Source organism: Amblyomma americanum, chromosome 7, assembly GCF_052857255.1.
Source record: "Amblyomma americanum isolate KBUSLIRL-KWMA chromosome 7, ASM5285725v1, whole genome shotgun sequence".
In the NCBI taxonomy this organism is placed as follows: domain Eukaryota; kingdom Metazoa; phylum Arthropoda; class Arachnida; order Ixodida; family Ixodidae; genus Amblyomma; species Amblyomma americanum.
Window position 1 is genome coordinate 29283338 of NC_135503.1, and position 10933 is coordinate 29294270.

The following is a 10933-nucleotide window of genomic DNA, read 5'->3' on the forward strand; positions in this document are numbered from 1 at the left end:
CATGCTTCTTTTTTTAACTTTGTTATCAGCAGACATCAATTTCTGTAGCCAAGTTTAAAATAGTTGCGAATACGAATGCACTGCGTGAAACATAGTGAGTTAAATGCTTGCTGTGCTGTCATTTCAGATGACCTGACAAGGGTTATCTTGTCAGAGTACCCAGGAGTACCTGGTTCAGACTACATCAATGCCAACCTTATCAAGGTATGGGCAGAGTTCTCTTGTATGTTTCAAAGCAGCCTATATGCTGCACTTCAGTCGTTTCACTTGCTGCAGTTGAGAGCATTTAAACCTGGCTCAAGGAGCTTGGCTCAGGCATGTAGTATTAGTCACAAGATAAAATCCCGTGCAATAGACATGCTGCATCTAGGTTTGTATTTGTGTGCTTGCTTTAAAGATATATAAGAATTGGAACAAAATATGGCTGCATATTGTGGCATTATAGTGTATTCAGGAAAAGAAGAGGCCATCATGCTTTCATATGTATGTGCACTGGAAGATCTCTTGCAGGAAGCATGATGTGGAGGCTTATAGTCATTAATTTGTCTTATGCTGTAGAGACTTACTGGGAATCTGGTGAAATACATATCCTCTTTGGAAATGTAAGGTCATAGAAGCACCAGATCTCCTTCCGTCAGTGTTGGCTAGCTTCTAGTATTATAACCAGATCTAATAAAGCAAAGGCCTGTTAACATTTCAAGTCAGTTGCACAATGCAGGATGCTACATAGCTGTGACTCAATAGATGTTTCATCTTGTGTTCTGATACTCTGATGATGTCTATCTTTTTTTTTCCCCTTAGGAAGCAACACTGACACGGACAGCATTTTAAACATAGTTGTTAAAACATTGTTTCGTTCAATCCATGATACTGCAAGGCACAGGAATTCTCACTTGGTTTGGGTTAAATGTATAGCTTGTGTCTGCGATACAGTTCACTCAACACTGAAGTAGTGTTGGAACGCTTTAAGGTTAACAAATGCTCTCAAAAGTTATTTTGGTGACTTTGCAGCATTTTGGACTTAGAGAATCATGAGTCGTGTTCAAAGTGAAGCAAGTTGGCAATTCATTACTTCGTCATAAGTCAATTGTACGACAAAGACGTTGTCCTTGTCTACTGCTTGGCCTAGTGTAAGACTTCAGCGATCCTTGTGTAGTCCTACATTGTCAGTTTGCTTACTTATTTCACTTCTTGCTCTATGCTATGCTACTACATGCACTGTAGTAACATTCTTTTGAGTAGTGAACTGGAGTGATGCTTTTCTCTGACACTCAGGGGGCCAGTGGCTCGAGAGCCTACATAGCGTCCCAGGGACCATTGCCAACTACAGTCATGGACTTTTGGAGAATGATCTGGGAGTGCGAGGTGCAAGTCATCATTATGGCCTGCAATGAGAAAGAATCCGGAAAGGTGTGTAAACTGCAGCTGCAGCACTGTAGCTGAATGCTGGTCTATAGTTTATGGGGTTTAACGTCCCAACGAGACTCGGGTTATGAGGGACGCCGTAGGGGAGGACTCCGGAAATTTCGACTACCTGGGGTTCTTTAACATGCAGTGACATCATACAGTACACAAGCCTCTAGTATTTTGCCTCCATCGAAATCCGACCGCTGCGGTCGGAATTGAACCTGCGTCCTTCGGGTCAGCAGCCAAGCACCATAACCACTGAGCCACCGCAGTGGTTCTGTAGCTGAACGGAACACAAAACTGAAATGCATGCTTGCAGGCCCTATAGCTCAGCTGCTGCAGAAAATTCTACACATAGGGTGTTATCCCACACAATGTGCTCCAGCCTAAAAAGAAACTGCTCTGTGAGAATTGAGACCAGCTAGTTGTCTTTTTCTTCTCGTCGCTCATAAAAAAGGGAAATGTTCAGTGGATTGCTTAAAATCACTTTAGCAGTTAATAGACATTTATTTAACTGGATGTGACATGAAATGTTAAAATCAGTGCATACTTACGGTTCACTTAGTTATGGTGTGTCGAAGCCATCCACCATGTGTAAATAACAGCTCTTGTTCTAAAACATAATCTAACTTGATGTAATATGTTTCAACCTGGCGATCTTCAAAAACAATGCCGAATGTGGTGGCATGCAGAAGCCTGCAAAACAGCACAGTGTTGTTTTGCCTTCTGTGATTTGTGTGCAGGAGAGACTGGTGGTGGTTGCCATACAAAAAGGTTTGTGTCGCGCTGCGTGCATAACTGCTTCATCAGGAGTATTAGAAATCTCGTGATCGTTGGCTGTACTGAGGCGCCCATTTGCTGTCATTTTGGCCACTATTCTCATTGCCATGAAATCCTGCAGCAGTTTCCACTGGTGACAGCAGAGTATGTGCGTTGAACATCCTGGAGCTTCACGTTTCCCTTGCTGTGTCTGAATAGTGGTTAACGGGCGTCCGTAATTTCAAAAAGTGGGAACTCAAAATGTTGATCTTGGAGCTTTAAAGTGTTTTAGTTTGCCTAGAGCTCACTATCCCAAAGTGTGTGACACAAGCTGCGCTCTGCAACCTTGTTATCTTTTCGTTCTTGCAGCAGTTAGGTCCGTTCCTGACCATTCTTTCTTTCTTTCAGTACAAGTGTGAACGATACTGGCCTAACGAAGGAGAGAAGAAGCAGTATGGAAACATCACTGTTGAATTGGTGAGTTGTGAGAAAAAAACCACGACCTGGTTTTGTCAGTAACCACTCATTTTGAGATACTCTCAGGATATTTTGGTAAGCCACCCGGTTATTACTACTAGTCATCAATGTGAAAAATGGTACAGGTGGCTTACAGGGAGTCCATGTTTACTTCACTTCCATTGAATGTGATTATTGCAGACTGGTTGTGCAGTACACTCTATTCCAGTGATTTTACATTTTATTGATGCTCAGAGGATTTCACAAGCCTCTTCATTAGTTCACTAGCATTATAGTGCTTGCAATGTAAGTTCTTGAAGCAGAAGAAACTGTAGCTTATTTCTTCCATCGTTTCTGCACAGTGCCTTATGAACAAGTGCAAATCTTGCGTTTGCTATCGCATATTTCACGGTTTTGCATAACTGGAAGGCTATGTTTTGTTTTACACTACATTATTTGTAATCGGCCCCAAAAATGTGTTCCGAGTGATTTGAGTGCAAATCAGTTCCCTCGAGACCTGCTGTTTTTTTATATTTCTGTCGTTTAATAGCTATGCTAGCTTACCTTGATTACATGCTTGTCCTGGATAGAACTATCTCCATTGCATGTGGATCGCAGTATGCAGTGGCACACATTGTAAACTAGGAAAACATATTGGTGCTAATTGCAGGTGTATAGTTTTGGATTTTATTTTTCTCAGCCTACACATATGCATGCATGCATGCAGTTACAAGCATAGTTTCACCAGCACTTAATGTCAGTGGTAGTGGATGCTAAAAAGGTGGGACAGAGTTCTGAATAAATAAGCCGGTCAACCAAAATCCGTTTAACTGCCACAGTTATGCACCTCATAGTCATTATAGATTTGTCACTGAGTGCTGTATCAGTTGTGTCTGTACCTGTAGCTATGCCAGTTTTAAGATTTCAGAAGAGCAGTGCTCCTTGGTGCTGTGGTGGTAGCAATTCTGGCACTCCTGGTGCGTTAAAATTGAAACCAGGCAGCCGAAACTCGCCTGCAGTCATACATGCGAGCACACATCATTCACCAGCATGTGTGTTGTTTTCCATGCCACTTGGGCGGGAGCAGTATATGTCATTCGTTGTCTGCTGCTGCTTTTCTGCATTGAACACTGAACATTGTTGGACTCAATAAAACGTAAATGTGATAAGCAGCATTGGACAGATATCAGTTCACATGGTCATTATCACCTTCCTGATTAAAATTAAAATTTGGGTCATTATTGGATGCCAGTATAGCAGGCTGTAAAAAATAATATGATACTTAGAAAAGAATTGGCGTAATCATTTGCACAAGAACACACCTTGCGTTTTTTTTTTTTTTTTTTCAAATCTTTCATACGTAATAACTTCTAGTCATTCCTGCCATTAATGGTTCGGTCGAAAATGTGAAAACTGGAGCACACTTCCTGCTTGCTTGTTCAACTAAGCCTGAAAGAATCCCAGCCTGTGCGCAGTCACCCACAAAAGTTTTCGGAACATGGAAGACACAAAAATGCTAAATTTTCTCACTGCTGATATGCGCAACGTGACGTTGATAAGTGCACTCTGCACGTTCTGTAAGGGAATGCAAAGCACACCATTCAGTTATGGGTACGTGTTCATGTTGTCATGCTTTAAGAGGGGATGAGGCAATTAAAACTATTTTTGTTATTTATGGATAAAATCTGACCAAATTTAGCAGAGGCGTGTAGCTCTTTATGCTGATTTCAGAACTGCGTTTTATTTTAAGGTAGCTGATGTAGTTGGATAATCACAATTAATGCCCTTGTAAAGTCATCCCCGGGGCGTTAAATAACTGTAAAGGAAGCGCACAATTTTTTTTATGTCAGCTTGTTCACAAAGCCCTATTCTGTGCAGCACAATAAAGCTGTTATAGTTCTTTTTTTAGATGCTCAATACTCGTGCAAATAGAAGTGAAACTCCAGCGTGCATATTTACATGAAAATGTTTCTTACAAAAGCAACTTTCAAATACTATTGCTAGTGTACACAGAAATATCGAGAGCTATATTGAACTCCTTAACGTCTCGAAATTCGTGTGGAAAAAGCAGAATCCTGCTACTGTCATTCTTTATGAAATGCCAGAGGGATTAGTGATAGCCGTCACAGAAAAAATGGAAGCTGAGAAAATTAAGCTTACAGTTTAACAGTTTGTTCCTTTGTTTGCATCGTATGCTTTTACTTATGTTTAAAGAAATGCGGCGTTGCAACCAATGGAAACTCAGATCTTCTGATCTCTGCTCTTCATGGTGGTCCTCATATAGTGTTACTCCGTTTTCAGAAACCCACGCAGTTCGCATTGCGCCAGGATCATCAGAAGTGCATTTCGCTCTCAATTTTCGATGACCACATCTCAAAAAAAAAAAATATATATTTTCTAAATTTGTACTGCATATTTGGCTATATTTTTTTGTCGTGAAACAGGTGAAGACCGGAGGTTTGTGAAAAATACCTAAATTAAAAAATAGAAAATTTTATCCAAATTGGCAATTTTGTTTCCCGCGTCTCCCCCATGAGCTTTTTTGTGATTTTGGTGTTTAAAAAACTTGTGCACACCTGTACTGTGCACGCACATGCGTTGCATGCATGCATGTATAAATTATCTAGGTGTCCTTTGGCTGAGCATATGCTGGCATCATTACACAGGGCTAGTCCTGCCTGTGGCTTACAACTGCTTCATCCTCTTAGCCTCATGGATCCACTGCAGGGATTCAGTGATTATGGTGCTGGAATGCTGACCTGAATGACACGAGTTCTACCCTGTCCGCAGTGGTCGCATTTTAATGTGAAAGCATTATATGGCTCATCGGTAGCGAAACCCGACGCCGGCATTGACCAGCAGCAGTGGTCCCAAAAATCCCAGATGACCTCACCGTCGTATCAAAGAAAAATATATATTCTTTCGAAGGTGCAGGGAGTTGAACCCGGGACTTTCAGATTGCGAGGCAAGCATGCAACTCATAGGCCACAAAACCGCGTTGCTTCTTGCCAAACAAAGGTGAACCTACGATATGCGTTGCCTTTTCGACTGTATGCTAATGAGTAGGGGTGTCATTAGAAAGGAGGAAAAAATAAATATAAATAAAAACAAGGTGCCTTCGCATTCAAAGCACGCAAGTATTCTTAAGTGCCCTCTATAATTTCTTTTGATGAAGGCAAAATGGTAGAGGCCCTTATACTGTGCGATGTCAGTGCATGTTAAAGAACCCCATGTGGTCGATATCATGTGGAGCTCTCCACTATGGCGTCCTTCATAGCCTGAGCAGACAAGGGAAGGGAAAAAGAGGTGCTCGTTATGACGTACATGACAGAAGCCGACAGTCGCCAAAACCGAGGAGCATAGGGGATGTTTTTTTTTTTTTTTTTCAGTGTGTAATGTTGATTACTTGGAAATTAAGTGTTTTTATTTTATGGCTTAAAGATAATTGATAAGAGAGCAAAAGAAAAAACCACATGCCGCCGGTGGGTCCCAAACCATGACCTGCATGAAATACTAACACTTCATTTCCAAGCAATGAACACCACAAATTGAAAAAAAAAAAAACATGCCCCGTGCTTCTTGATTTTGGTGCTGCCTGTTAGCTTCCATCATGTATCTCGTAGCCTGAGTCGCTTTGGGACGTTAAACCCCATAAACCTAACCTGCCGTATCTTAACCTCATGGACACGGTGCACGCACACACAGGTAAAGTGGAAGCAGGTGTGCCCAGACTTCTTGCTGCGGACACTGCGCGCCCGCTGTGGGCCCGAGGAGCGTACCTTGTGCCAATTCCACTACTGGTCATGGCCAGATCATGGCGTGCCCACGTCCGTGGGGCCCATCGTGGACCTGGTACGGCTGGTACGGGACTGCCAGGCTTCCGAAGCCCTACCCGTGCTTGTCCACTGCAGGTGGGTGTTGGGAAACTTTCAAGGAACCTGTAACCTACCAGCAGTAGACCTCAAATTGGCAAAGAAGAATACAAAAGTGTGTGTTAGATAGCAGTAATTGCAATTGCTTGATCGAAATTGGAAAACAAGGGGTTATGGGTGTTGTAAGTGTAAAGTGGCAACTCGCCGTGAGGAGGGGGCGATATGGAGAATCCGGGCAGATGCTGCACTGGCTGCTGCAATCACGGCTTCCTGGACATCTTCCGACCTGTCCCTTCTGCCCCGCTCCCACTACAGAGGCGATGGTAGCCCACTTAATAACTTGCCCCGAACTTCGGGCGGCACGCAAGCTCCACTTCGGCAGCAACATACCCATTGAGTAGTACTAGAGGGCCCCTTCCAGCAGCTTAAAGACAAATGCCAAGGTGGCAGGTTAGAATAGGTAGTGTAAAGAAGAGAAAAGAGAGACTAGCTGCACACTGCCCTGATGGCTGGTGGCATAATTGGTGGCATTGTGAGCATGCTGTGTGGAGTTGAGTTTTCTGCAGTGCTTGAGGGCAAATTGCACTGATATTGTTGAAATTGCAGCTCGCCGATTTTGTAAACATTGTTCTCTTTCTGTGAAGCATTTTTGTGTGCTGGCCATGCTTTGCACACTCATGGAACAGTAACCATATGAGTAACGCTAAGAATTTAAAGAAAGGCGCTAAGCTTTACACTTTACAACAGAGCAGTTTCGCCCCTTCAAGTACCAGATGACACGTTCTTGAACTTGACCTGTCAATGTGACAAGCAGGTGTGGCTGTCCATGTGTGTATTATTGTAAACTGATCCATGGAAAGTAGTGTTTTCTGGAAGTCACTGTTTATATGCAAGCAGCTGCACTTAGGTATGACTCTTCAGTTCAGAAATATCTGGGCAGGAGCCCATTCCAAGAAATTGCTCCTAGCTGAGGTGTTGGGAGGGCAACACTTTTTAAGGGACACTGTGGATGACTCGATCCAATTGTTATTCTTAGTAAAAATCGATTCTATTGCTCTTTCTGGCTTTAAGTCGTTTCAACAGCAAAAGACATCATACTATTGCCTAGAAAAATGAGGTTGAAAACAAAACATTTTTTCCGCCACTCAGTCCCCACTCGTGAAAGTAATGACATCAAAGGAATCATAGACTGGCTAAAAACGGGGGGCATTTTGGTCTAGTTTTGGAGATTTTTCAAGCAAAAATGCACTTGATGCAGTTTCCGCGTGAAAATATCTCGTGGCAGTGATACGTGTGCTTATTTTGTGGCCTTTTGTAGTTTAATTATTAAAGCTCAATTTTGAGGGAAAGTAGCGTCTTCATTAGTACAAAACGGTAATCGATTGATACAGGCAAACTTCAATTGGTTCTCAGTGTCCCTGTTAAACAGTTTGTATGCGACCTGAATCAGTGGTGGGTTATGTCCCGTATACAAACTGTGTGGCCACAAATGCGGAAACATGTGATGATGACGTGGGATAGCTCAGTAAGTTCAAAAAACCTTGCGAAAAGTACACATGTCTAGAGTAACTGGATAAGTTTTCATTGCACTGCGACGCATGGAAGAAAAATGGCTGCCGAAGCTCAGTGTTGCCATAGCAGCAAACACTATGATTTACAAGGACTTCCCAAATAGTGCCTGCTTCCAAAGCCTCTGGGCTTCCCTCTAGGACCCGCATACAGGTACAAGATGTTGCTTCAACGAGTTAAAAAATGATTGTTTCATGTTTATTCTGAGTGCCCGTTCATGTTATCTCCTGCGTTAGCTGTGTGAAGTACCAGAAGTTTACTTGTCACTTATAATTATAACAGCGTTGCAACAGCAGATGCACAGGGAGCATGAATGCGATTGCAGTGCTGGGAATGTCAGTCAAGGCCAGCCATGAAGCTTCCAAATCAGGTGGCAGAGGAGAGGAGGATCTCAGTACTCTGAAAACTTGTTCAGTGACTCTACGCATGCATGGTCACTATTGCCATCTGTTGGCAGCTCAGTGAAGCTAGTATTGCCAGTGGCCAACTGGTAGGCCACGATGCACAGGGCTTAGGGCTTTGAAAATTGCTGCTGCTGCGGACGTGTCGAGTTAGTCACAGCCTTCCCTGTGCAGGTAATCGTATGATACCAGTAGAAAGCGCCTGTAGTTTCATGCTGTATGAGTTAAAAAATGAACTGTGCCCTTGTGGCAAGCGTAGCTGTAGCACTCTGCTTGGACAAATTAAGGCAGCGTAGCAGTACTGAGACCAGATTAAACATTGAGAGGTATTAAGTAGCAATGTTGTTTTGGTAGGGAAAACTGATATTGTTGTTCTGTTTGTGGCTCTTCATTGTTTATGGTTCAATGTTGTTAAGCCATTTTTTGCTTTCATTCTTTTGTCTCTTCTGCAGTGCTGGATGTGGGAGGACTGGAACCATCTGTGCCATAGACTATGTGTGGGGCCTGATGAGGGTTGGGGTGAGTGCTGCATACTGGCCTCCTGCGTCCTTTGGCGTAGTGCACGGCACCTTAAACACTTGTTTATCTGGTTCAGCTCCTGCCATGTGGCACCATTATATCTTTAACATCACAGTATTGTATTTTGTGTAGACCTTCTGTCTGTTAAGAATATTAAGGAGCATTTTGTTTTGATTTTGCTTCTCTTATCGTTTTGCATTTGTTGAATTTCATTCATACATCTAAAGGGCTGGTCTTGATAGTACTAATGGGCTCACAGTTTAATTATCGTGTTGCCTGAGCTGGCAGCACATGTCTGTATTGCAATGGATCCTTGATGCGCTGTTCATTCCTTGAGGGCAGTAATTAAGGGGCACATCCAATGGTGGCCACTTTTGTATTGTTACAATAGTGTAATAATCTTTAATGAATGCTTTACTTAGTGTTTAGGCAGTGCCACTTGTACTCCAAGAACATGTAGAAGCTCTGGCACTTGTAGCAGTGTGATTATTGAGTTATCAAATACTATCTTATTATCACAGATGGTTCTTGTATTTATAGAAGTGATTTCATTTCTTGAAGTGTGGTGATCACATCATTTTGTGCTATGGAAAGCTTGAAGTATTCTCTTTGGGGTAGCATTTCACTTTTGTAGTGATAGCTACATTACGGTAGCATTTCGAGCCTTCATCGTGGCGCCGCGCCACCCTGTGGCTGCGCCGCCATGTTGTCACGTGGTGCGGAGCAGATGCCGGTGGCGTGGCGCCGTGGCTGATCACGTGGTTCGTTACGTGGTTGGTCACGGGACCAAGTTCCACTCGGCCAGCTGTAGCTATCGCGTCACTCCAGGTTTAACCAGAGCTAAACCACCGCCAATTTTTTTCCAGAAACTGACAGACTCCTTCAGCTTGTACCAAATCATCCGAGAAATGCGAATGCAAAGGATAGCCATGGTGCAAACTAAGGTGCGATGGTTTCGCCTTTTCTTGATTTGATTTCTGGAATTTTTACAGCTGTTACTCGCCATGCATGGATAAAAGGTGGGGTCAGGGCACTTTTTAAATATGGCGCGTTACGGCCAGAACAAGCTAGCACTGATGCTGTAGTTAAATTCACACCATATTTGAGGTTTCTCTGGTGTTTCAATAATAAGGCACTTTAATTTTTGCCCCAGCTATGAACGGTACAGCTTTGTTGCACATAATAGTAGCTGACAGGGCATTGAAGTTTTTTTTTTTCTAAGTGAAAATTGAAGTAATTATTCACCTGTTGTGCATTCTAGTTAATCTAAACTAAACATAGGAAAATTCTCCAGCTCTCTGTGCACATTATAACGGGTACATCATGCAACTTAAAAGATTATGTTGGCTTTTAGCCACATGATGTTATGCATGGGTATGAGCAGGGCTTGTAATGTAAATGGAAGATAACCAGTGGGTCCTTAGGTTAACAGAGTGGATTCTAAGAAAAGGCAAACTGGTAGGGTGCAGCAGATGGGTGGATGGGTGAAGTTAGGTGGGTGGATGAAGTTAGGAAGTTTGCGAGGATAAGATGGCTGCAGCTCGCACAGAGCAGGCAATAAGTAGGGTATGTCTTTGTCCTGCAGTGGACATAGATAAATGATGTTGTTGCTATTCGTGTGAGCGAGAACTCTTGGTTATCATTCCACCGTATGTGTTCCAGGAACAATACGTACTTGTTCACCGTGTAGTGGCTGCCCTTTTCGAGCAGCAGTTGCGAATAATCGACAGCCACACATATGAGAACCTTGATGAGGATGGAGAGCCACTGCTAGGCTCGGGTGGCAACATTCAAAGCAACGACAAGATTTACGAAAACCTTGACGACCTCGGCCTGGATTGCAGGAGTGGTGAAAAAGAAAACACTGAGAATGGCAAGTGATTTTTAGTTTTTTTGTTGCATTGTCAGTGCAGGTACTCTACTCTGCATTCTTCTTGAATGCCCACTGGC

At 43.0% G+C, this 10933-nt stretch overlaps 1 protein-coding gene across 1 annotated transcript in view; it reads left to right on the top strand.

Annotated features, from left to right (window-relative positions):
* Nucleotides 1-10933, top strand: part of LOC144098752 (uncharacterized) — a 28891-nt gene that overhangs the window by 3137 nt on the left and 14821 nt on the right. The window contains exons 3-9 of the mRNA XM_077631603.1: nt 128-204; nt 1276-1410; nt 2575-2643; nt 6328-6533; nt 8917-8983; nt 9850-9927; nt 10646-10856. Of these exons, the coding sequence (XP_077487729.1) occupies nt 128-204; nt 1276-1410; nt 2575-2643; nt 6328-6533; nt 8917-8983; nt 9850-9927; nt 10646-10856 (843 nt within the window). The remainder of the gene's footprint in view (nt 1-127; nt 205-1275; nt 1411-2574; nt 2644-6327; nt 6534-8916; nt 8984-9849; nt 9928-10645; nt 10857-10933) is intronic.